The sequence below is a fragment of the Zootoca vivipara genome, chromosome 1 (genome assembly GCF_965207765.1).
Source record: "Zootoca vivipara chromosome 1, rZooViv2.hap1.1, whole genome shotgun sequence".
Taxonomy (NCBI): domain Eukaryota; kingdom Metazoa; phylum Chordata; class Lepidosauria; order Squamata; family Lacertidae; genus Zootoca; species Zootoca vivipara.
In genome coordinates, this window is record NC_142582.1 from 86,439,678 (window position 1) to 86,467,641 (window position 27,964).

Below are 27,964 nucleotides of genomic sequence, written 5' to 3' on the forward strand. Positions count from 1 at the left end.
GCGACAAGAAGATGCACTGGAAAGTATGTGATAATACTTGCTTGGCACAAGTTGTCTAGTCTCCCCAAAGCAAATCAGAATGAATGCTCATTAGACTGGTCTCTATAAATCACTTTATGTGGTCAATTATAAGCTTAAGAGTGTTTAAAAAATGATGGATAAGGGTAGGGTGTTTCTAGATAAGCCATGTAGAGGAAAGGGAACAGGAGAAAGTTTGAGCAATGGGAAGCAGAGGGTTTGATGAACACTAACTTAGTAGACCACCCCAGTTGGTTTTCAACTGTGGTGCTTGTTAGGTATGTGTTGAAAGAAAGTCAATGTATCCAGGACAAAGGCTATGGAAGATCACATGATATGCCTGAGTGAGATCCTAGTTTCAGTTTGGGCAACCCCAACTCAAGGATATTCTTATGCTCACTCCGCATTTTCTCTAAGTCATGAGAGGTTTCAGGGGTTTGGTTTCCTTTGAAAGCAAAGCAGGTCACCAGAGGATTACATGGTGTTTTGTAAAAATTTGTCCTTATTTACGAGTATGTGCCTTGGGCATTGTTGGAGGTGCAGCATCAAACACCCTAATAGTCCCTCCACAGTTTGCTGCACCCATATCAGGTCTTCTGGGGAACAGCCAGCACTTTCAAATCCCCCAAAGTTTACAGTGCCTTTTTCAAACTACTGGTTGTGTCCTTTCTCTCACACACACTTGAATTACAACATTCCTGAGAGAGGCAAGAAGAGGCACCCCATTCAGATATTTGCTGACCATTAAGAGTCATCGGCCTACTGTTCAGCTCCAGTGACAACCTGCCACCTCTGACTGATCTAGCAATGGATGAATCTGGGCCAAACCTACCTGGTTTCAGGTTCATTAACCCTCTCTCTTAGAAACAAGAATCCTCAGACCTGTAGGTGCAGATGTGGTCCAGATCAATATCAAGCGGTCAGGCTAGGCAAGACCCTGACCTCAGCCAGCTCAGTTTGTATTAGGTGAAAGATGAAGGGGAAAGGAATCTCACCTTTCCAACTTCCTCCTTCAGCTCTATGTAGTTTTTGGGGGGTGGGAGGGTGAGGTAACCACTTGCTAGCCTATGGTAAAGGTGGGAGTAAGGGGGATTAGGAGGAGAAGGGGGCTCAGAGATGTCTGAGTACATGAGGCTCCTCACTGCTGGCAATTCCCCAGAGCAAGTTAGCAAGCTGGAAGAACCTATGGAATATCACAGCTCCACATCCCCTTTGCATTCTCGTCGCCCCCTGAAGTGAACAATGAATGAAGGGGGCTAGTAATGTTTAGGGTTCTGGAAATGCAATCTTAGTGGCAGGCTGGACAACCCTGCTTACACAGATCAAACCATCACCCAGCTCTTCCAACAGGAACAGTGGGGTTGGGTCATGTCAGTGAGACTGAAGACACAAAGTTACTCCAAGAAATTTAGAGACATTAGATACTCAAACATCATGTATACCTTACTCCCAACTGTAGAAGCAATTAACTTGCAACTCATAAATATATAACATCCACATGTTTCCAGGACTATGGAAACGGTTTGTCCCAAAGGGAGAATGCTACACAAGTTGAAATCTGACTGTTATCTGTATGAAGTTTTAATCTGCTGGTGGCTTTGACTTGTTATATTTTAGCATTGTTATAATATAAATATTTTGAAGGAAGAGAAAGAAAGGAGTGAAGTGTTTGGGATATAAAACTGTATAGATAAATGGTGCCTTCGTGTGGTTATTCTATGAAGTTACAATCTTGACTTCCACTGAATGAGCAAAATAGGAAGTTGAGGACTGTAGCATCATAGAATAGCCACATGGAGGCACCATTTATCTACATGTTCCCCATTTGGTGCTGGTTCACTAAGGAAAAAAACTTTAAGCAAGTCTTGTTTGGGGTTTCATCTTTGATTATTGTGAATGGGTCTATGACTGCTTACATACAATTTCTCTAAAACACACACACCTCCCAAATCCTGTGAACTGTAGTTTACCTCTCACAGAGCTATAATTCCCAGCACCTGTAACAATTTTTGTTGCTTAGTCTTTTAGTTGTGTCCGGCATCGGGTTACAGATGCTTCAGGTTACAGATGCTTCAGGTTACAGACTCTGCTAACCCAGAAATAGTACCTTGGGTTAAGAACTTTGCTTCTGGATGAGAACAGAAATTGTGCAGCGGCAGCGTGGCAGCAGCGGGAGGACCCATTAGCTAAAGTGGTACCTCAGGTTAAGAACAGTTTCAGGTTAAGAACGGACCTCCAGAACGAATTAAGTTCTTAACCCGAGGTACCACTGTACTAAGATGACTGCATTATCATGCTACTACTGCTGTGACAGGACATTTAACCTCTGATTAAATCGTCACAGCATGTATCTGTTCCATTGCCATTTAACATCAACCTTTATGTTTCTCCCCTTTACAATTAAGGATCACACTGCTTGTGTCTGATGAAGCAGGCTCCAATCCACACCACAAAATCATGTTGTAAGAATATTTATTAGTCTTTAAATTGTCACAAGAAGCTTTGTTCTACTTGGTGTTTACTTCCTTTGGAGAAGATGTTTTTTTAAAAAAAATTTTTTTGCTTTATTTATTACAAATCTAGATACTGTAAATGTACAGTGGTACCTCGGTTTACAAACACAATTGGTTCCAGAAGTCTGTACTTAACCTGAAGCGAACTTTCCCATTGAAAGTAATGGAAAATGGATTTATCCGTTCCAGACGGTCCGTGGAGTACTTAAACTGAAGCGTACTTAACCTGAAGCGAACTTTCCCACTGAAAGTAATGGAAAGTGGATTAATCTGTTCCAGACGGGTCCGCAGAGTACTCAACCTGAAGCGTACTTAACCCGAGGTATGAGTGTAATTGGTTCCGGAAATCCGTTCATAAACTGAAGCGAACTTTCCCATTGAAAGTAATGGAAAGTGGATTAATCCGTTCCAGACAGGTCCGCAGAGTACTTAAACTGAAAATACTTAAACCGAGGCGTACTTAAACCGAGGTATGACTGTAGAGCACAAGTTGAGGCAAACAGCAAGCACTTGCTACAAAGCAGGCAGATCCACTACCCTACCTCAGATTTCCAGAGAGAGAGGTCCTGTATGGGCACAAGATGCTTCCAGCCTTCAACTAATTCACATGCTGATTCTGTTCCAAAACCTACTAACTCTCTTTCCTGTTCATGAATGCATACTTTATATCCACACTGCCACAGAGTGGTGGTGGTGGTTCAGGTGCCAACTCCTCCAAGCTTGAACAATTGAGAGAGATCAGATATCAAAAGAAAGGCATGCTAACAATTTAGCTCCCATTTAGGAAACATCAACCAACTATGCAGGGCTCTCAGAAGCAGTTCCCACCAGTCCATAATGGTATTTTCCAGTCCTTGCTCATGCCCTGAAAAGGAGGGATGCATATAGGGAAGGATAGGCAAACTCAGACTATTTTACTAAAGCTGCAATGCTAACCCTTCTTACCTGGGAGTAAGCCCTATTTAACTCAGTGGACTAGACTGTAAGGATGTAACCCTGCTTCTCATGCTGCTAACAACTCTGAGGAGATACAAAGCAGGTGAAAGCTCACCTTTCATTGGACCAACATCATAGCTGTCAAGTTCTCCCTTTTTTTAAAGGGAAATTCCCTTATGCTGAATAGGCTTCCTCGTGAGAAAAGGGAAAACTTGACAGCTATGACTAACATAGGCTACTGTGCAGAAATATGCAATGTTTAAACTGTGCAGCTGTTTAAACTAGGGGGCAAGGGGGTTATTGGTTTATTTTTGTTATGTATTTTGTGTTTATATCTTGTCTTTTTAAGTTATGAACTGCCCTGAAATCTACAGATAAAGGATAGTATATAAATTTCAATAAACAAATAAATAAATAATAGTGTGTGCTATTGTTCAAGTATCATTTTATGAAGGCAGATACAGTGGAACCTTGGTTTTCGAACGTTTCAGAAGTTGAACATTTCGGCTTTCAAATGCCAAATAACTGCTTCGGTTTTTGAATGCTGTTCAGAAGCCGAACGCGCCACACCACTTCTGTATTGAGTTTTCCAGACCTAAATGCTTACGGAAATGCATGCTTCGGTTTTTGAACGTTTCAGAAGTTGAATGGTCTTCTGGAACGGATTACGGTCAAAAACCTAAGTACCACTGTACTTTGTAAACAAACACCTGGAGGCATCTGATAACCCTCAGAAATTTCCAGTCATTACCAGCACCTCTCCATGCTTTCAGTGGCTCCAACCTTCAAATCTTTTCTCCCCTTAACTCCCCTTCACAAACCTTTCACTCCTCAATGATTTGTGTTATCATTCAGACATTGGTTTTGTGAAGGCAGGCACTTTGAAAACAAAGGTTTTGTTGAAAGTTTAATTGCAACAATCTACACAGGTTGCTGTTTAAGCATATCCCTGCTTTAAACCAGTTGAAAGTCTTAAGCCAGTTCCAGCATTTTAAAGATCAAAGAATGGACATGGAGAACTACCAGTAGTTTCAGGTAATAAATTAAAAAAACACTCTAGATTACAAGAAATGTGCTTGGCCACTCTTTAGAAGAGTTTTCCAAAACCCAGTGCCCTTCAGAGGTTTTGAACCACAAATAATCCCCTCAACACCAGCCAGTGGGAGTTGCAGTCCGAAACCTCTGGAGGAGACCAGTTGGGGAAGGCTTCTTTATAAGGTTTGCAATTATTATTATTATTATTACTATTTATTAAATTTGTATACCGCCTTATACCTGCAGGTCTCAGGGCGGTTCACAACATAAAAACACAAAATACATAATAAAAACAAAAACAACCCAGTAACACCCCCCTCCACAACACATTTTAAAAGGGCATCGGAGGTCTATCAACAAAATAGACCCAAAAAGGGATTCGTCCTGAGTCTTTAACGCAAATACTGTCCCAGAGGGAGGCGCGGGGCATGAGAAAGCAACGGCAGCTTTTCTGCGCGGCTGCCTCCACTGGCGAGTCCTAGCTTTGGTGAAGACTCAGCCGTGCAGCAAGCAGCCCTAGACATGCGCTCTGTCACTTGTACGGCAGAGTAAGACTCTTTTCCGGTCCCCCATCCTGCCCTGACCGGAAGCGTGTCCTGTTCCCCACTGGCTCCCTTAGCGTTTCTAGGAGAAGAAGCGTGTGCTCTCGCTATCCGGTCCCCCTTTGGCGGACACGTCGGAAGCGGTGCCTCGCGCTAAAGTGTCCGCCGGAGCGGCGGCTTTTGATCCGAGGAGGATGGGACCGACGTGGCTGGCTTCTGGAGGTGGAGCCGAGGTTGGAGAGAGAGGCGGGGGGAGTCCCAAGCGGAGACGCAGCTGGATGGCAGGGGCAGCCCGGAGCTCCCCGGTGTCGCACGGTAACGAACCAGTCCCTGAGCTGCCCCTGGGTGGGAAGCACCCCTGCCCTCCATCCCGAGTGTCGGGGGAGCCCAACTTTTCCGGGGCGGCTGAGGCAGAGAGGCGGGCAGAGCGCGGCCGGGGCTTAGAGCGGGTTGGAAGAGGCGAGGCGAGGGCAGAGGAGGCGCAAGTGGTACCCTGTGCCCGGCCAGCAATAGGAAAAGAAAGAGCACCCCGGGATTTAAGTGCGTGCGTGTGTGTGTAGGGGTATCCTTCATAGACCAGGTGGGTAACTTAGTGCCTCGGGGGAACTCGGCTCTTCGTCCCCCATGTCCTTTAATCACTTGCTGACAGATGTTGCATTTAGCTTCGTTGTCTCTGCCGTTAATTATAGCCTGATCCTTCACTTTCTTCCTTTTTTAAAAAGTGCTGCGCTTTTGAGATCTTGTGACTGTGTGTTTCTTAGACTCGGTATGGTTTGTTGAGAGAAGGGGTTTCCTTTTACCGGCTTCCGAGAAGTGGGTGATACTAGGAGAATGTAGCGCTCTTCTCTCACAAGGAGCAAGAGCTGCCTTGTAATTTTGCTTTCAGAAGGAAAATAGCCATAATACTGTATAGAGTTCTGATCCTTACGGCACCCCATCGCTTTTCACTTCTTCGGTCCTCCGCCAGCTTTCCTTCCAGCAGAAGAAGTTGCCTCTAAATACACTCTGCATGTTTCCTCCGAAGCTATTTTAATGAGGTTTACTCCCAATGCAACTCTGCATAGAACAATTTCTTAGATACTTACCCACTGTGCCTCTTAATACATAGATATGTGTTTTAATAAAGGAGCATCTGTGGTGACCGCTTTAGCATATTAGCTGGCCCATTCAAACTATAGCTTCCACTTCAGACAGATTATAATGGGAGATGTAGGAGAAAATAATTTCAAAGGCAAAATAATGGCTTGGTACATAGAGGCATCTGCACTGGGGATGAATGGAAGTGGTTTCTATCTGGTAGAAGTCTTATGTATTTTGGCCACCCAGAATTGGGTCTTGTAAGAGTTAGGATACTTCTTATAGGCAGAAACAAGTGTGTCTTGTGGCACCTTAAATACAGACACTTTTACAGTGTCAGCCTTTGCAAGTCTACTCAGAAGTAAATCCCACTGAGTTCAACAAGACTGATTTGCAGCCAAGTACATGTAGGATTGCAGGCTTTAGGGATCAGGAACTCTGGCCTTCCTGATCTTGATGGACTCCAACTCCCATCAGTCCTAGCCAGTATGGCCAATGGTCAGGGATTATGAAAGCTGTAGTCCAACAACAGCTGGAGGGCCACAGGTTACCCACCCATGTATAAACTGTTGTGACCTGCACTTCACTTCATCAGATGGCATAACGTATTATCCTCAACTGACAGATAAAATATATACATAAATATGTAGAGGAGGGAGGGTGGGGTGTAAAAAGTGGGATCAAAGGGCCGTGAAATGCTGTGAAGTGCACAAAGTTTCTGACAAGTCTGTTAAAGCTCAAATGCATACAAGATAAGCCCAGTGATCCATTCACAATAGTAGTTATTAGTGTTAACCCAATCATCCTAGCTGTGCAAAGTTAATTATCTATAATAGGATGGAAAACTGGAATGGGCAGATTTGGTCTGGTGCAGAATAGTTACTGTGTCACAAGTAGGTAGCCGTGTTGGTCTGACAGAGTCGAAATATATAAAAAAATGTAAAAAAAAAAATTCCAGTAGCACCTTAGAAACCAACTACCGGTAAGTTTGTTCTGGATATAAGCTTTCGTGTGCAAGCACACATGTAGTATCTGAAGAAGTGTGCATGCACACGAAAGCTTATACGCAGAACAAACTTAGTTGGTCTCTAAGGTGCTACCAGACAATTATTAAATATATTTCGACTGTGTCACAAGTAGTTTATCTGTAGAAGGCATGACGCAGTGGAATTTGCTGCCAAGGAGTGTGGTGGAGTCTCCTTCTTTGGAGGTCTTTAAGCGGAGGCTTGACAGCCATATGTCAGGAATGCTTTGATGGTGTTTCCTGCTTGGCAGGGGGTTGGACTGGATGGCCCTTGTGGTCTCTTCCAACTCTATGATTCTATGATTCTATGCTTCATTGCGACCTTCCAATACGGAAGTTTTTAGAAACACAGTGGAACATCTAAGTAAGGACACATGCTTCTCAAAGATCTGTGATTAGCTGTATCTTCATGGAGGTTGTATAATACTGGTGAATGGTGGGCCCATGCAGTGGAGCTGTTTAAAATGATGAAGGACTCATGACTTGATCCTCTTTCAACCAGGAGCAAGTTTACCTGTCATTTGCCTTGTTATGTTCTCACACTCTCTCTCTTTTTATATATATATAAATACTTTATTGTTTAAAATATTACAAAACATAACATATGTGTGATGTAAATACAACATAAATTTTCTTCTCATCAAATTATGTACAGAAAAAAATACAAAAAATATAAAAAACAAAATACATAATGCAACGTAAATTCTTCTTTGCAATGTGAACAGTATACCATCCTTGTATTTCATTCTGTTTCTTCCCTCTTAGATACTTCCCGTCCTTCTTATTATACAATAACAGATTCTTTATATTCCACGGGCCTGCATTATGAATTTCCTCCTTTCTTTTCTTTGTTTTTCCTAATCTCACTTTTATCTTTTCAAATGTTATTCTATATCTGCTAATATGGAATTATTAGGATAATACATTTTTAGATTTTTTTTTGTAAACACTCCATTCTTTTGATACTTTTTGTGTTGAGTCAGTAAGTTTTGCCAGCTGTACATATTCTAACATGAGCATTTGCCACTCCATTATAGTGGGTAAGTTCTCACTCTTCCACTTTCTTGCCACTAATACCCTGGCCGCGGTCATTGCATATAGCAGTAAAGATTTTGTTTCTTTTTGGATTTCTGGAGGTCATATATTTAACAAAAAGATTTCCGGCCTTTTTTTAATTGGTTGTTTAAATAGTTTTTTTTATTTCTTCGTATATGCTGTTCCAGCATCTTCTAATCTCCTGGCATGTCCACCACATGTGTTAATATGATCCAGTATCTTTTTTACAACGCCAGCACTGGGGGCTCAACCCTCCGTACTTTTTTGCTAATTTTTTTGGGGGGGGGTGAGGTGCCACCTATAGAACATCTTCATGTTGATCTGGAACACTTTGCAAAATTAGAAGTGGCATAAAAACATGTAAACAGCTGTAATGTTTCTTCCAGTTCAGATCTGTATGTTCTTTGACAGGAGTTTGTCTCTGCAGGGATAGAAGTTTGTTTATTTAACAGAGCTCTATCATGGAACCCTGACATGGGAACAAGGCTCCCAGGCAAACTTACATCCAGCCACAGACATTAGACCTAGGCCTGCTACCAGAATCAGGCTATGCTTTGGTTCTGAATGGGTCACTCCAGGGTGAGTGGGTTGCTTCAAACCCCACAGTGGCGGAATTGGTGCGGCTGGGAGCTGTGAAGCCTTGTAGCTGTTGGCAGAAAGTCAGGATTTCCAGTAGGATTCCAGGCGTTTACTGCTGCTGCTGCTGCTGGACTCATAAAAGGGTCTGGAAGAGAGTTTGTTTGCTGCTGTTTCTATTTCCGTTGCGGGGGAATAAGATGACATTTTGTTTGGGCTCTCTGGCATAATTAGAGATGAGCCTTGGGCATCCAGAGGAATATGCCTATATATATATATAAAGAGTGGCACAGTGGTAGGATACAAGACTGGAAAAATGCTGGAACAGTATGGTCAGCAAAAGGGTAAAGCTGCTGGCTGTCAGGGGAGGAGGCAGGAGCAGAATAAACTCTTGACCGCTGCACAGAGCTTGCTGTGGGGAGAGCTGAGCTGGATTTTCCAGGTGCATTGGATAAAGGCCATTTCTAGAATAGACTGGAAATCTATTGCAAGGGAGACTGAGCAGTTTCAGAAATGTCTCAAGTAAACATTCTGGTCTATTTCCCTTTTCCGTTTCTCTCTTTCTCTTGGTGTTGGTTTATATTTCAAGTGGCATTGGCTATAGATTCTACCATCTAAGAGAATGGAGTGGGTGTAGGTCTCTTGTCTAGAGAGGCATGCAGACTTTTCACAGTGTTAATAGCATAATTCTAAGCATGCTTAACCAGAAGTGTTTTCATCTATTTGTGGCATATGAAAAGGCTTTTTGTGTGTGTTTTTTGTTGTCCGGTTTTGGGTTTCTTTCCTGCAGCATCTCATTCTGACCTGGGGGAAAAAAATATTTTATGTATATCAATCTTCCTCCAGTTGCTATTTCAGGAGCTCCTCACAATTTGGATAATCCTCCAGGGAACATAGCTATTCACTAGCAAGCAGAGTCTCCTCTCCTCTGGGACAATCCACACTTCTAATACTCCAAAATGGAATGTGCTCTGAGTCAAGCTTCTACTTTTTAAAAAATTGTGTGGGCCATGACCTCAATCCTAATCGCTGGGAATTATGAAAGGGTCACCAGGCCAGATGTGTTTTGCATTAAAGCTGTTTCCCTGAGTTACCAAGGACTGGAGTTCTTTTTTAAAAGAATAAATAAATAATGGGGATTTCTTAGGACTGGAACACACACACACACACACAGGTTTTTTAATACTTGATGGCTCACAGCTGGATATGGGAATTTACTCAGTTGAGAAACATTGAGTTTGAGTTGTTGTGAGAGGTTATGGAAGTTCCGAGCATGGTGCCTGACCTGTGATGGTTCAATCCCACAAACATATTGTCTCTTTATGTTACTAATGTGACCTGTTGCAATTGCAGCAGAGGAGAGATGTAGAATCTTTTGTACTGGCCCTCATCACTCAAGCTCTAGAGCAGGCATGTCAAACATGCGGCCCTCCAGATGTTTTGGACTACAATTCCCATCTTCCCCAACCACTGGTCCTGCTAGCTAGGGATCATGGGAGTTGTAGGCCAAAACATCTGGAGGGCCGCATGTTTGACATGCCTGCTCTAGAGGGATGTTGCCAACCCCCCCCCTTCCCATGGCAAATGTTCCCTCTCTCAGTCATAATATTTAGAACTATTTGTTCCCCTGGCTTCATGTTCATAGTTTCTGCTAGGAAGGTTTGGAGGCTCACAATATGATGATGGAGTTCCAGGCAGAAGCAGGTAGCATCCTTGGGTACCACGCCAGTCCAGGAAAGGGTCCATTGTCATGCTCTGAAGTTTGCTGGTCCATCTACTTGCCATTGGTGCCTGTTCATCGGTCCTCAGCAAGCAAATGGAACAACACCCTCCACTTCCCTTGCACATCACTGTCCCTGCCTTGGAGGCTGTTCAGTTTGGGCACAGAGGGAGAGGGAGTGAGCAACAGTACCTTGAGGATCACCTAAAACCTGGTACTACCGTATATATGGTTGCTGATTTGGAGATCACTTGCCTTTGGGTGGTAACCTCATGGCAAGTGTAATAATAATAATTTTAAAATAGTTTTATTATTCATATGCCATCCATCTGACTGGGTTGCCCCAACCACAAAGGGGGGCTTCCAGCAAAATATAAAACACCATAAAACCTGTATGCTGGCTCAGAGTTCCTAACAGTCACTAGGCAAGACACCTAGGGAAGAGCTGGGGAATCTGTGGGCTCTCCTGATGTTGTTGGACTCTTATTTCCCTTCAGCCCCAGCCAGCATGGCTGGTGGTCAGGGATGAGAATTTTAGTTCAACATCATCTGGAGAGCCATAGGTTCCCTATTCCCATACTTGCCACTAGAGAATGTAAGAACTGATTTGCTGCATTTGATCAAAGGTCTGTCTATTTCTGCACTTTTTCTGCTGGCCAGATGCTCGTGGAAAACCCACAAGCAGGCCCTGAACATAATAGAAATCTTCCGATAGTTGGCCTTCACATCTGACGATTTGGTACACTCCCTTTGAAAATGGAACTTCCTTTGGAGCTGTAATGGGAAATGGCCATTGATCAACATCTTCTGCCATGAATTGGTTAAATCCTTTTATAAATAGGCATCTTCCCTAGAGGAGAAGTCTGTCAAAGTTGTGGTAGTTAAAAATAGTGCTTCCTTGTTCCGTTTTGTTGCTAAACAAGAAGTGTGTGTGTGTGTGTGTGGCAGGGGAAATATTCCCCGGGAGGAAAAGGGCTCTGATGGTTTGGAGGGAATCCTGCAGGAATCTTGAGTAGTGCAGAGTGTGTTCACCAAATGAGTTTTGTTTCTTTCACCCATATGTTGTGCAGTGAGCAGGGGGCTTCTGTGGGCTGAGCACCTGGTGCTGCATGGTTTGCAGAAAGCAGGTGTGCTGACTTTAGGGGAAAGGTGGTTGCTTAGGTTTGGTCTCTGGCATCATCTAGGCTCCGGAAGATGCTTGTCTCAACTGCTGGAGAGCTGCGTCCAGTCAATATTGAGCTTGATGGACCTGTATAAGACAGCTTCCTATGTTCTTATGGGGGCAACAGATTACTCAAAGCATCACATGTAGGTTCAACCTAGGATGACTCAGAGAAGGAATTTCGGGAGGCATTTTGGTACCTCACATGTCTCAGATGGAGTTATTTACATAGGTCCCCAAATTAGTTGGCACTGGCATGACTAAGGGAACCCTGTTCTGTCCCCTTCCCCCTCCCCAATGTTTCCCCACGCCTCCTAGGCCCCTGGAACTCTGCCGTCTAGGAATTTTCCATAACTCACCGATTCCACCATGGGCCTTGCAGGCAAATGCATATGGGCTGCTAAGCCACAAATGTTTGTCCTTGCCTGCTTGTTCACATGTCCTATGTTTGTCAGACGTGAGTAGACTGAAAAAGAGAGCTGTCTTCCAAATGACAGAAAGGGCCTTGCCTAGTAGTTACCCTTCTGTAATATAAGGCAAGTGTTTCTTTCCAAGCCTCTCTTAAATCACTGCAGCCAGAAGGGTGCAGTGGATGAGCAAGACCTCGGATCAAATCCCTGGTTCAGCCACAAAGTTCCCTGAGGGATCTTCAAACAGTCATTGTAGCCCCATCCATCCATCCATCCATTCCTGCTTGCTCTCGATTACCTGTTGGTCTCTTCCGCCATCATCTTCATCATCTTTCCTGCAAAGCCCCAAATGTTGGAGCATAATGCTGAGAAAGTGTTAGTGTAGTCTAAACAATAACTTGAAATGATCCTTGAAAAGTTTTGCCATAGCAACAAAATTTGCTCTTAGCAACAGGTTTCTTTATAAGGCAGGCTCTGGGTGAGAAAGTGTGTGTGTGGTGTAGAGGCTGCTGCTCTGGCCAGATGGCTGAATGATTATCTGCATATAGTTTTATTTTACTTTATTAGACCAGTAGTTATACTGTCGTACCTCGACTCCGAACACCTTGGGAGTTGAACGTTCTGGCTCCCAAACGATTGAAAACTGAAAGTGAGTGTTCCGGTTTTCAAACGTTCTTTTGGAAGCTGAATGTCTGATGGGGCTTCTGCGACTTCCGATTGGCTGCAGGAGCTTCCTGCAGCCAATCAGAAACTGCGCTTTGAAGTAAAACATTTCGGAAGTCGAACAGACTTCTGGAACTGATTCTCTTCGACTTCCAAGGTACAACTGTACAAGTTATATACACTGTAGTGTTACTTTGACCATAAATACTTTAAGAAGAACCAAAATGGGTGTGGTGTTTATTCCCACATGGGAGTACACCAAGAGAAGAGCTGAACTGTGAAGTGGAGGATTCTGGAAGACTTTCTGGGCGACACTGCTAACTGGAAAAGGAACCCCAAAAGATGGCAAACTGCACTGGCAGAAAGCTCCCCGTGCAATTAAGAAGTCTTAAGAAGATTGGGGTTCTAGATCACATGATGGGGAGACCACATGAGTAGGGCAGCCTCCTCACTGCAGAAGTTAGTCCTCAGCAAATTGGGGGCTGTAGGAACAGTGCCAGGGGTGAGAAGCCAAGGCCAATGGGCTCACCCCCTTGTGTGATGGTAATTGCCTGGAGGAGGTGGGGAGACTGAGTGAATAAGGCTTGGGTCTGATTCTAATCTTATCCCACAGGATTGCTCTGAAGGCAGAAGGGCAGGGAGTCCCATGCTTGCCAGCTTAACTCTTTGGGGGAGCTGGAGTTGCCTGCAGAAAACCTTAGGGAGAAAGTAATTGTAGAATACAAATCTAGGAAGGAGAGGAAGGGATGGAATCTGTGTGAGGGTGGAGAGCGGAAGGCTAGAGCTCATTGGATGAGGACACACTTTGCATGCAAAAAGCGCCTCAGGATTAATCTCTGGCAACTCAAGCCAAGAGTATCTTGGGTTACTGAAAATGTTGTTAATTGCCTTTTTAGTATGATTAAAAGGCAAGATATAAATACTTCCATTGAATAACTACAAAGCAAGAAATCTTTGCCTGAGACCATGGAAAGCTGATGCCAATCAGACTCAAGTAGACAGGACGGGCTGGCTGAAGAAATAGTTTGACCTGATATTCCTAGCTTCAAACTGCAGGGCCAACAGATGGGCTAAATAAAATATTTAAAAATTCTGCGGCTATCCCTGCTGAAGAGCCTTAAACCCCATAGCTGTCGTTTCTGAGTGGTTGCTCCGGTGACTTCCCAAAAGGTGTTTCCTGACCACATGGTGTCTTGGATATACATGTGTAAGGAAAGGACAGAGCATACATTGTGGAATTGGCTGCTGCTTGGCTCTCTCACACCACCACAAACCTGACTGGGAGTGCATAGATGGGGCAAAGAGGGAGGAAGCAGGTCAGCCCTGAGCAGATTACAAAAATATGCAGATACACTCGCAATATATCTATTATGGTGTTACTGCTTACTTTCTCTTCAAGAGAGGTCCAGCAATGTTCGGCAGCCTAGGTTACTTCGGAGACCCGAGTTGGCCTCAGGATTCTAGAGCATAGCTGCCAAGTTATCCCTTTTTTAAAGGGATTTCCCCTTATGCTGAATAGGCTTCCTCGCGAGAAAAGGGAAAACTTGGCAGCTATGGATTCTAGAGGAGAGCTGGGAAGGTCTCCCTCTCCTACATGTACTCCCAGCCTCTTCTGATCAGCAGGAACTTAAGTTTCAAATATTGTTAAAATTCTTATACAGCCCCAAAGTTTACTTTCTCTCTCTGATTCTCTGGAGTTCCATAACTCACAGTCTCTGATTGACTTCCCACCCCTCAGGGTCTGGAATACTTCTCTCTTTCTTTCTTCTTCTCTCTTTCATTTAGCTTTCCTCCCCCAGGTGGTAAAGACTTCCTGCTGCTAGCCTTTGTAGGCTGTGGAGGTTCCCAGTTATATTGCTAATGCATCTCCCTCTCGCTGTTCCTCTGAGTCTTTATCTACTGATAAGGATGGGTCTGACACTCCTATCCCCATCCCCTAGGTCTGTGTTTATACTGGGTCATGATGAGGCCACAGCAGTCTGGAGACTGGAGTTCCTTATCAACAGCTGCTTGCACATGGGCTTTCCCAGGCAAAGTCCAATATCTCCAACCACTAAGGGTGGGATTCAACTAACATGCCCTGGCAGCAGAAGCCTATGCAAGAACTTCTGCTATAACAATGGGGCTTTTCCCCTCCCTCCCTCAAATTATTTCTTGTTGTGTGTTTTTCTTTTTGTAAATCTACCAAAGAATAAAACAAAACAAAACAAAATTGGGATTAAGGTGTTTTTTTCAGGATGGTGGAGGGCAATACACCCATTTGTGTATTGGTGATAGCACTTGCCCTTCCTTTGGTAGGAAATGCTTTATGTGAGGGCTGGGAGGGGGGTCAGAAAAAGTGGGGGGTCAATGAGGGTCAGTTGGGGGGAATGAGAACTTCTGGGGCCATGGCAGCAAAAACACAGGCGCTGAAGGGGCAGCATACCTTCCAACATTCCTCAAATGAAAATGTCCCTATTTTCATCTGAGGAATGTTGGAGGGTATGGCATGGTGGGGGAAGAGAGCGGATCATTCCATTAGGTAAGCAGAAATACTTGTGCTGACAGAGATCTGCTTAGTGCCATGTTGAATTCCTCTCTTACATAATTTTATTATCTGCAGAAGCCATTAACTCTGGGTCTAGTTTTGTACTACTGGTACCATTTTGATGGGTTCCGGCTGGGCTGCTGTTCTTGTGATGTCCTCATCAGTCAGCATGTTGCCATGGTGAACTGGTCAGGTTGCTACTCCACCTCAGATTCCATTGTTGTCACGAGCGCAGATGGTTGGTTGGTATATTGCCAGATGCCCTTGGCATCTATGCTTGGAATGGGTGGGGGAACCTTTGTTTGGTCTGACTGGGCGGCGTGGCCAAATTTAAATAGGGTGGGCCAGCAGACCACACCAGAAAAATCCCACCAGCTCAATAAGCGTATGTACATACAGGAGATATGTGAACTTTCTTTTAGGAATGGTTCCATGGGCGTAGGCAGGGGGGGCAGGAGGGGGCAATTGCCCCCCCTAGAAGCAGGGCCACTGGCCAGCCTGCCCCACTGCCCGCCCGGTGCCGTCTCCCTTCTCCCTGGCTGGCTGTGGGGCGGGCGGCGGGAAAGCACCAGAGCCGCGCAAAGCGTTTGGCTGGCTTTCCCTCCCTCCGCCCCACAGCCAGCAAGGGAGAAGGGAGACGTCCCTTCTAGCCGGCTGGCTGTGGGGCGGGCGGAGGGAAAGCCAGGCAACCGCTTTGCGCGGCTCTGGGGCTTTCCCTCCACCTGCCCCAGCGATTGCAGAGGGGGAGGAGGGGATCGGAGCAGCCCGATTTCGGGCTGATCCTGGCTCCCCCTCGTCCCTTCCGATCGTGGAGGGGGAGGAGGGAGTCGGAGCAGCCCGATTTCGGGCTGATCCTGGCTCCCCCTCGCCCCTTCCGATCGAGGAGGGGGAGGAGGGAGTCGGAGCAGCCCGATTTCGGGCTGATCCTGGCTCCCCCTCGCCCCTTCCGATCGTGGAGGGGGAGGAGGGAGTCGGAGCAGCCCGATTTCGGGCTGATCCTGGCTCCCCCTCGTCCCTTCCGATCGTGGAGGGGGAGGAGGGAGTCGGAGCAGCCCGATTTCGGGCTGATCCTAGCTCCCCCTCGTCCCTTCCTATCGCGGAGGGGGAGGAGGGAGTCGGAGCAGCCCGATTTCGGGCTGCTCCGATGTGGCCCCGCCCCCGCCCCTTGGCCCCGCCCCTTGCTCCCCGCCCCTTGCCCCCCCTGATTTTCATCCTGGCTACGCCCCTGATTATGGTTCAGAACCACACAGCCCCAAAGTGAGGAAAGTGATGTTGAGTCACAGAAAAGGGCTGCTGAGGTCTAGGCCAGGGGTCAGCAAACTTTTTCAGCAGGGGGCCAGTCCACTGTCCCTCAGACCTTTTGGCGGGCCAGACTATATTTTGGAAAAAAATATGAACAAATTCCTATGCCCCACAAATAACCCAGAGATGCATTTTAAATAAAAGGACACATTCTACTCATGTAAAAACACGCTGATTCCCGGACCATCCGCGGGCCGGATTTAGAAGGCGATTGGGCCGCATCTGGCCCCTGGGCCTTAGGGGGACCCCTGGTCTAGGCTGATACCTCTTTTTCACAATATGAAGATCCCACATACAAGAATAAGTAGCTACCTAGGAGTTGCAGGGGCATCTCGCTTCGTTATGAGATTTCCATCTAGTAAAAAATGAGAGAAAGAAATATGACTCATCCTTTCTGCCCCTGAAGTCAGCAATGGGAAGACTAATTCAGTCCAGGAGGAAAAAAAGAACAAAAGTCTTGGGACTGACTTTCAAAAGGGATGGGTGAGGAGGAGGAGAAGCACTGAAGAGTCTTAGGCATGGACTGTTCATCTTTTCTCTCTTCTTTGCAGGGATTGACCAGCCAGGCTGAGGCTGCACAGTGATGATGGGGGAACGGCTGCTTCTCCATGGAACTCTCTCCTTCTTGATGCTTATGGCTGCCTGCCAGGCCCATGACCTTCCACTGAGCCAGGCTGACAATGAGGCTAGTCCCCTGTGTGAAAAGGAGACTGAGTCCTGGGGGGCCATATTCAGCGAGGAGCGCCTGGATGCTTGGATCTGTTCTCTGATTGGTTCGGTTATGGTTGGGCTGAGTGGGGTCTTTCCCCTGCTGGTAATTCCTCTCGAGACAGGGGCAGCACTAAAGTCAGAAGGTAGGCCAGCCTCTCAGATTAGCACCCCCTGCTGATTCCTGCCTTCTTTTTCTGGCTCAGCATCTCAGCTAGGGATTGCTCCGGGTAACACAGCTTTTAAATGCAAGACCTGGATGCGGCGTTTGACTAATAAATGCTCCGTGTGCTGCTCTGGTTCACCAGAAGCAGCTTTGTCATGCTGGCCACATGACCTGGAAGCTGTACGCCGGCTCCCTTGGCCAATAACGCGAGATGAGCGCCGCAACCCCAGAGTCGGACACGACTGGACCTAATGGTCAGGGGTCCCTTTACCTTTACCTTTACTGTCATTCCATTAAGTCAGGTGGGTGGACAATGGCTAAGTTTAGGGTGTTGAGCATTTGCCGGTGGATTTTCTAAAATAGGACCTTCACCCTCTAGTAGTAAACCAAATTTCATGCCACGAGAGGTGGATTCTGTGACTTGTATAACTGATGCATAGGTATAAGTATTTTGTAAGTCTTTGTTTTCTACTAGCCACAGGAAAGGGCAAAGCATCGGGCATAACAATGAAGCCCTGTATTCTGGCCACTCGAAATCCAATTGGAAATGCCTCCTTTCTGCGGCTTTTGAGATTTCCCTTGGCACCACCTGCATAGTTTTGGTTTTATCTTTGTACTCTTAAGGGCTAGGAACAGGATATTGACTTCTACACTAAGTTGTGTGTTTGTGTGGTGCTGGCTCAGAACTGTGGAATAAACACAGCCCTGCTCGCTCCTCTAGACACTGACTAGGCGGACACAATTTTCCCACTGGCCCTACCTCTCCCTGTGAGTTCACAACTGCCCCACTGGATTCTGTTGTCCAAATGTCCCTAAACAGCAGGAGCGATGTACTAGGTGTTTCAACTGGCTTTCCCAGATTCAGCATTTTCTTGAAAGTAGACAAAGCATCCTGACCAGCTCCTATGGCAGCAAACCCTATGCATGGGGGAAGAGGTGACTGTTCCCTCAGCTTTCCCATGAGTAGCATAGCAAGATGAGATCAAGCTCTGTGGTGACTGGCTGCTCTTTGTCTTTTCAGAGGGATCCCATCGGATGAAGCAGTTCTTGAGCTTTGCCATTGGTGGGCTCCTGGGAAATGTTTTTCTGCACCTGCTCCCAGAGGCCTGGGCCTACACCTGCAGTGCTACTGCAGGTAATGCCTGGAACTGTGCCAGTGCCCTTAGATCACACAGGCACTGATCTGCAAGCCATTTCTTTCCCTGTGTCTGCACAGATTGTTGTGTTCCATTGGGGGGGTCTCTTGTTATCTTTTCAAAGGGGATGCCTGGATGCCAGGGCTTGTTTTCTCTCTGTTCTATGCTTTGACTCCCAATAATACTAATAACATAGTCATGCTTCTTCCAAAGCTATGTCAAATGAATTGCTAATCAACTTGTTGTATCCCACCTTGCCTCCAAGGAGCTCAAGATGGTGAACATAGTTCTTCTCTTCCCCATTTATCCTCACAACAGCCGTGTGAGGTAGGTTAGGCTGAGAGGGAACGGTTGGCCCAAGGTCACCCAGTGAGTTTCATGGCTGATTATCATAGGGAAAATGCCTTGTTCCTCTTCCCCAACCTGTAGCCCTCTAGATGTTGTTGGAGTACAGGTCCCGTTCTCCATGACCATTGACCACTATGGCAGGAGTTGATGGGAGCTGTAGTCCAACAACCAGGCACCAAGTTGAGGAAGGAATGGTCAAGTACTCTTCTACAGATGCAAGAGATGAAACAAACACAGCTGCCTTTGCTCCTGAATAGCATGTTGTTGCCTCTCTGCACTTCAGCAGCCTTGAGAAAGGGTGCTCTCCCATGCAGCCCTGCAATTAACTGCTTGATTCATAAAGGACATCTTCTTCTGATCTTGAAGGTCTGCAAAGGTCTCCCTCCATAAGAAGGGCGCCTGCCCTTGCGCTGCTGTCTGCCTTGAATCCGCAGGTGTTGTGCCTCCTGAAAATGTGACCTTGGAAGACTTTCCCCGCCTTGTCAGCCTTTATCTGGCCTTTGGGCTTCAGGATTGCATCACCCCGCACTTGCCTGTCATTCTCCTTTGCCTACAGCCAGTCTCAACAGCGTGTGGGAAGCTGACCGCACTCCATCTAATCAAAAAGGACAACTTTTGTCCTTAGGCAAAGAACTTTGCCAGGGTGTGGCGGGATGAGGAGGAGGAATGAGCTCTCCAGAGCACAGACTTCATGCCTGTGCATGCAGCTTAGGCAGGCTGGTAAACGTGTGGCTGCAACCAGGGGCTGCCTATGTCTCTCTGCACAAAAAAAATCCCAGTTTTGTTCTCTGAATAAAACATGCAGAGTTCATGAATTTGCAAGTAAAGCATCTCCAGCTTGCAGGATTTGAGTTTTTAGGGAATCAACATTCTGTCACGGGAACTGGGTTGGCAGGGAGCTAAGCTAGGTGGGTGAAGGTATCCAGGAAGAGATGGGTGGGGAGAGATATACAGCGAGAGACAGAGAGTGGTAGCCATAGGAAGAAGGAGCTATAGAAAGCACAGGTGCCCCCCTTCCTTTGCTACAGAGTCCTCTTCTATTTTCAAGGCTTCTTTTTTCTACACTTGAGAAGAGTGCTTGAGAACAGAAGAGCTTTGCTGGGTCAATTTATTATAGATTCACCCACTCCAGTGTCCTTTGCAAGAATCTTCACAACCAGCAAGTGCTAGGACAGGCATCCCCAAACTGTGGCCCTCCAGATGTTTTGGCCTACAACTTCCATGATCCCTAGCTAACAGGACCAGTGGTCGGGGAAGATGGGAATTGTAGTCCAAAACATCTGGAGGGCCGAAGTTTGGGGGTGCCTGTGCTAGGAGATCCACTGGAATATTGGCCAATGGTCCACTGGTGGAATGAAACTGGTGAATTGAGCACACCTGCTCTTAAGTGCCAAAGGGCTCTTAATCCTTGAGCTTGGCCCTGTCACTTTCTGATGATTCTGCAAGGAGAAATTGTCAACAGCAGTAGTAGCCCTGATCTCGTTCCTGGCTCTGTTGCTCCATGTCCACTAACAACATCGTGCACAGAGCTCATCCATTCTTCCCCTGCCTACCTGTGTTGTTTACAGGTGATTGATGTTCTGGGTCAGTTGGCATCCCCACTATAACTGACATGTGGAAGCACCCTTAGACTCTTTTGTTCCGGCTTTATCAGAGATGTGTGCTGAGTGGATGGGTTCTTACTTTAGTCCAGCAGCACTGGTAATACTCTAGAGCAGGGTTTCCCAAACCTGGATCTCCAGCTGTGTTTGGACTACAACTTCCATCATCCTTAGCTAGCAGGACCAGTGGTCAGGGATGATTGGAACTGTAATCCAAAAGCAGCTGGAGACCCTGCTCTAGAGTGCACTGGCCCCAGATTTGTATGTCTCCTCTGGAAACCAGTTTGCCTTTTGTGTAAATGAAGCAGTGCAAGGGGGGGGGGTACTTTTGTTTGCTTTGGGGTGGGGAAAATGGTTTTGGGAGCTCCTGATTTTCAGGTTATGATGAGACTTGTTCATTCTACCTCTTTCCCCTCTACAGGAGAAGGGCAGAGTTTCCAGCAGCAGAAGCTCCTGGGACTCTGGGTGATCATTGGTTTGCTGACCTTCCTGAGCCTCCAGAAGATGTTCCCAGACAGTGGAAAGGAAGGAAGCTCCGACTTGGTAAGTGGATTCTGAGAGGGGTGTGAGATCCCAGTTTGATTATGACATGTGATGTTGCCATGTGATCTTGGAAACGCAGCATGAAGCTTAACTTCCTATCCCTCTCAGTAGCCTCCTCGGTGATTCAGGAGGCATGCCATAAACTCATTGTGTGACGGTCAGCAGGAGAACAGAAGGGCCATTCCCTATGGCAGGAATGGTTAACTTGTGGCCTTCCAACATGTTGTTGCACTACAGTTCCCATCATTCTTAACCATTTGGCTGGGGCTGATGAGAATTAGACTCCCAAAAAATATGGAGGGCCACATTTTAACCCCCCCCCCCCTATCCTATATAAGTTCCTACCCCCACCATGTGCACAATTCCTCTGTACTTCGCATAAATATGTGCAAATATTGGAAATGCTTTCAATATGGTATTTGAATGCATTGTACAAAATACAAAGTATGGGATTTTCAGATTTTGAAGTGTGTGTGTGTGTGTGTGTGTTTAGGTTAAAGCAGGGAGTTTGGAAAGCAGTTTGCTTCCCTGTCAACCTTGCATGAGCAAAGTGGAGGCCGTCCTTGTCTGATTTGTGTGACTTTGCCTAACAAACCACTTAAAACGACAGTCTCTGGGCTTCCGTGTCCATTTTTTGCAAACTTTCTTCTGCTTTGGAGATCATCAGATGTGGAGCAGCTATAGTTTTCTTTGAGTTTAGTAGAGCACTGTATGAAGGGAATGGGAAAAGGTTTCTGGGCCACTGCTTGATGGACATGGAAATAGACCAGCCACTTCTTCGTGACTTAGGTCAGTGATTCCAAAGCACATGCTAAACGGATTCCAAATGGGAGCAGTTTCTCTGCTGTGCAGGAGGCAGCCAGTCCAGTCCAAAGAAAGAAGTTGGGAACAGCTCAGAGTAATGGTTCTTCTCACTTGTCTTCGCTACCAGCCCAGAAGATCAAGGTAAACCATTTGGTAGTGGTGGTGGTGGGGTCCATGGGCCAGTGGAGAAAATGTGATATGTGTCTAAGCAAAAAGAACTCAAAAGGAAGTTCAATAACTTCCTGAAAGCAATGATGCCAGGCGGTATTCAGAAAAATAGCCAAACCCCCACTTTTAGGGGAGATGAGGCATGCAGATGCTTTCCTCTTAAACATGTATGAATCTTCCCTATAGTGAGTCAGAGTCTGTCTAGCCCCATCTACTCTGACTGGCAGTAGCTGTCCAGAGTCAAAGTCAGAGGTTTTCCCCAGTCCCACATAATTGGCAGGAATTGAGCCTTGGATCTTACCACTGAATGATGGTTTCAACTCCATCATCGCCTGCTTGGTTTGGACCTTCACCTGCCTTCTCCTTGTTCCTTTATGTACACAGTCTATACCTGAATTTTAAGCTGCTTTCTTTAAAAGTTTCTATCATTAAAAACAAAATTCCAGCGTCTTTACAAAAAATGCCACCTCTCAACATCTTTCTGTGTTTTTAAGAATATAAAACTGCCATTTTCCAGTTCAGGAGAGGAGAGCTGGACCACATCCACCAAGAGAAAAAACCCGTGCTGCATTCCTGTTTGACAGCTGACAACCCATATTTTAAATTTCTGCATCTGCTTGTCAAAACAGGATAACCCACATCCATTCGATTGTTAGAATGCGATAGTCACTTTAAAGACTGCTACTTACTATGTTATGTGCCTCGTTAACCACATTCACAAGTTCGATATAAGCGACATTGTGGATAAAATGGGCATTCTTAGCTTTGTTTGTGAAAATGGCCTTTGTCTGTGGTCTCCTTGTCTTTCATGTGTTAGATGCTCTGATTTTATTTCTCTTTCTTTCCCCTGCCACTGTAGATCAGCGGATACCTCAATCTTTTGGCCAACACAATAGATAATTTCACACATGGCCTGGCAGTGGCAGCTAGCTTTTTGGTTAGCAGAAAGGTAAGTTCGCTGTTTGACTCTCCGCTAATGTTCAGATCCCAGAGGTTGGTGTTAAAAGCAAGTAGACAAATAAGAAGCAATTCTGTGCTGTTTCTGTATAGCATTTTTCTAATACTTTCACTCTAGCAGATCATCTATTTAATATGTATGAAATAACTACAGCTTTTTCCACATTCTTCCTTAAAACCCAACACTAAAAGCCCTTGAAATTGCTTTGAACACTAAAACTGCACAGATCACCATTCAAAGGGGGGGGCAGGGTCAGCATCTCCCCTTTCCCCCCCCCCAGGAAAAAAATGTTTAGAAAAGTCTTGCTTTGCTGCACTTGTGTCCCTGTTGAGTGATTTGGAATGTCTTAACATGTTTCTGCCATTGGCTGTAGGTTGGGCTCCTGACCACAATGGCAATCCTTCTGCATGAAATTCCTCATGAGGTAAGTAGGATCTGTAATAGGCTTGCTGGGAAGTTGTCTCAATGTTTTGTCTGAAAGAGTGAGCAAATCTCTGTAACACACACACACACACACACACACACACACACACACAAATAATAATAATAATAATAATAATAATAATAATAATAATATACAAAATTTTCCAGAGTAACAAAATCCAAAAAAGGTACCTGCCCCAAGAATCTTACAATCTGAATTTTGAGAATGAATGAAGTTAATTGGAATGGAAGGGAGAGGCAAGGGATAAGCAAATATTGTATATTTGCATATCCTTAGGCTTTCTCTCAGCCCAAGTTTTGGTGGTGGCAGCAGATGGTGAATGTTCTGTTTGCTTAGAATTACTTATTGCCAACCAAATACTGTTTAGGGAAATTTTTACCCTGTTTCTCATATTTTAAGGCATCCCCATAAAATAAGCCATAGCAGGATTTTTAAGCATTCAAGGAATATAAGCCATACCCCGAAAATAAGACATAGTGATAGGAGCAGCAGCAATGCCGGCCGCGGCAGGAGGAGGAGGAAAAAAATAAGACATCCCTTGAAAATAAGCCATAGTGTGTTTTTTTGAGGAAAAAATAAATATAAGACGTGTCTTATAATATGAGAAACACGGTAATGTGTGACATTTTAATGTATTTTAATCTTTGTTGGAAGCCGCCCAGAGTGGCTGGGGAAACCCAGCCGGATGGGCGGGGTGCAAATAATAAATTATTATTATTATTGTCCCTGCTCTGTTGCTGTAGGTGGGAGATTTTGTCATCCTCCTTCGTGCTGGCTTTGATCGCTGGAGCGCAGCCAAGTTACAGCTCTCCACGGCCCTCGGAGGCATTCTCGGTGCTTGCTTTGCAATTTGTGCTCAGTCACCTAAAGGGACAGGTAAGACTTGAATTATGCAGAGGGGATTAATGAGAGACCCCCATATCCATCCCATCTTACCCAAATAGTTCTCCCCTGCCACCTCCTGGTCACTGATGTGTTTCTCACTATCCTTGCAGGGGAAACCATCGCTTGGATTCTCCCATTTACCTCGGGGGGCTTTTTATACATCGCCTTGGTAAATGTCGTGCCCGATCTCTTAGAAGAGAAGAATCCTTGGTAAGTGTCTTCACCACATCTATTTATGGGGGGACGGGACTTGTGGGGGGGGTGGGAAACACCCCATGCATGGCTTCCAGGGCTGCAAAGGGAAATCTGTGGCCCTCCATATTGTTGGAGTACAACTCCCATCATTTCTATTGACTGTGTTGATGGGGCTGAAGATCCAACATCTGAAGATCCAAAGCTTCCCCATCCCTGATCTTAGAGCCATTATAAGCTGCCTTGAGAGTCCCAGGAGGAATAAAAACGTGGGGGATGGAAGGATCCAGATCCTCATCATGCCTGATCTTCAGCCCATCCTCTCTTCTTTTTCCTTTGCCCAGGAACTCAGTGCAACAAGTACTCCTCCTGTGTACTGGCATCATTGTCATGGTGCTTCTCTCATTCACTACCGAATGAGCGACTCCTGCTCCGGCTGCCTTCTGCTGCTTCCCAAAGCTGCCTTCATTCTGAACTGTTACAGAGCAATAAGGGACACCATTGAATTTTTGTTTTGTGTGCCTGTGGATTTGGCTGCTGCTACAAGAGGCAAATCAGGGAAGCCTGGTTCTGGAGGGGAATACTGGACTCCGTTTCTTTAAAGTTCCACAGCCAGGACTTCCAAAGTATTGAGAAAAGGAAAGTGGGGTGGCTGGATTTTTCTTTTCAAGTTGTGTGTGTGGTTAAAAAATAATAATTTAAACGAACAAAAAACAACAACCAGCAAAGAAGAGAGGAACTGCTTTTGCTGAAAGGGGCAGTGTTGCCATTTTGGACTTGATGTGTGCTAGAATAAAAAGGCAGGTTGCAATGTAAGCATAGAGATGAAAGAATTATCTTCCCTCCCAGGCCAAAATACCTGGTTGTTTCATATAGGAAACCACAATATACCTGGTCAGACTTATGTTAGTCCCTCTAGCCTAGCATTATGTACTCTGACTTGCCGTGGCTCTCCCGGATCTTGGGCAAGGAAGGCTCTGGTACCCAAGATCTCTTTCAAACTAGAGATAGTAGGGATTGAATCTGGGACCTTTTGCATGGAAATCATAAGTGCTACCACTGAGCTATGGAAACCTTCTCCCACCTTGCCATAAAATTGCTTTCTGAACCTTCTAGGATGAGGTCTGCTACTGCCTGATCCTGTCCCTCACCCTAAGCAGTAACTGAAGATCCAGTTGGATTGAAGCATTATAACTGAAATCAGTTTTCACGTTGGAAACTTTTGGAGAGGTTGTTCAATGCCTGCCTCTAACCAAAGAACCTGGCTATAATGTCTGGTTTACAGCTGTACAGCTTAAACTGGAAAGAGTTCCTCATGCTTTCAAATCGTAAGGTAGTATGGAAGCAGCAGGCTCTGCCTTTCTGGATCTGTCTCAGCCCCTGTGACACATTTTGCATTCCTTTTGGCTGACCTGGTAGCTCCTTGCTAAGTGAGCTGGCATGCTTTACCAAAAATAGAGGAAAAGGAAGATTTTCTGGATGTGCAACTGTTGCAGGGTCAAACAAAGAGGAATGACTTCTGGCCACTCAGTGCCAGCACAGATGATTAAAGTCAGGACTGTCAAGAAAACTAAATGTTACAACTTCTAGTTCAAAAACAGAAGTAAACACAGCTTGACAGCCTAATTCGAATAGGCCCTTCAGTTGCCAAACAGTGAGATGAAATGGCTTCTAAAAACAGCAATGAGATTCAGTGTGTATTGAAAGACAGAAGAACAAATGACTAAATGGTCTTGTTGCAAATAACCAGCGCTTTCAGTTGTCAAATGCATTTTGACCAAGCTGTCTTCAGTGGCACAAAGGTAAATTGTGTGAGAGGTTATGTGCTCTTCAGAATAAAATAATACAATGATGCTACATTTATATAACGAGCTGTTTCGTTATTTGAACTTGTTTATAAATAAATGTTTTATCATTATTTGTAGAAGTTATGTTATTTTCTGTGAATAGTTACAGTTTTAGTTGCAGATATGTATGGTTTTCTTGGTAGTCCTGACTTTTTATCATCTGTGCTTGTGTGTCTGTTTTCTGTATTTGCATAGTGCAGCAACGAAATTGTGGAATGTGCACAGGCCTGATTATCACTGGGCCTCTAAAGAGGCATTTCCTTGGAATCATAGAATTGTATAGTTGGAAGGGATCACCAGGATCATCTAGTTCAGGGATGTCCAACTGGTCAACTGTGATTGACAGATCGATTCCTGGGTGATATTGGTCGATCACGGTCGATTGCTTGCTCATTACCGGCCCCGCCCCTCTCTGTGTCATTCATTCATGCAGGATCGCTAAAACAGAAGCCGGAATTATCACTGCCTGGCTGTTTTGGGTGAGGGTTTTTTGACGTTCCCGTTAACTAATTAGGACTGCAAATTCGGTCCCCCCCCCCCCAAAAAGCTCAACAACTTTGACCTGCCCCCCCCCAATGGTTAGATCACTGCCTTTTGTTCTGGGAGTAGACTGCTGTCTCTTGGGAGTTGGACGTCCCAGATGTAGTCTAACCCCCTGCAGTGCAGGAATCCTACAGCCATCCCTGGGTGGGCTTGAACCACCAACCTTCTGATTAACAGCCAGGCACACTGACCCATTGTCCCACAAGGGTTTGGGAATTCAATATGTTCTTAATAAAGTATTTAAAAGCTGCCTGACTGTAGCGATGGACAGCTTCTCTTCTCCCTGGGAGCCGACCTCAGTGTTTTACAGTGTTGCACCAATGACACAAGCAGGCCTAGAACAATAGTTTCCACGGCAGCAGCTAAATCTGCATCCCGACTCCAGCAAATGGATGACCATTTTCTTATCTACTTTTTCTTTCAAAAACACTACTGGGAGAATATCAGCACAAAACTCTGCCATTCTCCACTCCAGAGCTGGCAGGCATCTGTTGTATGTGCTGTTTCTGTTTTAATTCAGTAATGTGGATGTGCTGCTAATTACACGTGGGGAAGTGCAAATGATCTGGCAGTTTTTTGTCCTGACAAGTCTTTTTGTTATATTCTTGTTTTAGGATGTTTAAAAAGGAGGTCAGATGGGTTCAGACTGGAAAGTTCTTGAGTTTTGCTCTGGTTTGAACATGCCTTTACTCCTTAGTGCTTGCTATCCTCAGATCATTTGTTTGGCGAGTTCTAGTGAAGCCTAAAGGTGGGGTGCCCCTTGGGGACTCTGTCTAGATCCTGAGGGGTGGGTGGGTGTTTCCACACAGCTTGCAGCTCATAACTCAACATCACATGTGACACAGTGGATATGCATCTGATGTGCTACTGAGTCAAGAGATGCCAGAACAATCATTAGGACAATCGCTTGGTTGTAGCCTGCATAAGTTGCAGGAACAACATCCACTGTTGGATCACCTCATGCACCATCCTCTCTGCTTAAGGGGGGGGCATGAAGAATAATTTAAACATCTGCTCCCTGTTGCTTTGTAGTGGAAACATATGTTGTTGCTTATGCAG

The 27,964-nt window shown here is 45.4% G+C and overlaps 1 protein-coding gene across 4 annotated transcripts; it reads left to right on the forward strand.

Annotated features, from left to right (window-relative positions):
- The first annotated feature begins 5,296 nt into the window (after positions 1-5,296).
- SLC39A13 (solute carrier family 39 member 13) lies at positions 5,297-26,899 on the forward strand. 4 transcript variants are annotated; one of them, XM_060274212.2, is made up of 10 exons: positions 5,297-5,624; positions 17,113-17,415; positions 18,457-18,570; positions 20,942-21,063; positions 21,853-22,008; positions 22,895-22,984; positions 23,367-23,417; positions 24,182-24,314; positions 24,434-24,533; positions 24,860-26,899. In XM_060274212.2, exons 2-10 carry the CDS (start codon positions 17,145-17,147, stop codon positions 24,933-24,935), a joined length of 1,113 nt encoding a protein of 370 aa, XP_060130195.2. In that variant the 5' UTR covers positions 5,297-5,624; positions 17,113-17,144; the 3' UTR covers positions 24,936-26,899. The 4 variants fall into 4 exon arrangements, with proteins under 4 accessions (XP_060130195.2, XP_034970202.3, XP_060130200.2 ...); XM_035114311.3 differs by having other exon boundaries at positions 5,297-5,359; XM_060274217.2 differs by lacking the exon at positions 21,853-22,008.
- The last annotated feature ends 1,065 nt before the right edge of the window (positions 26,900-27,964 follow it).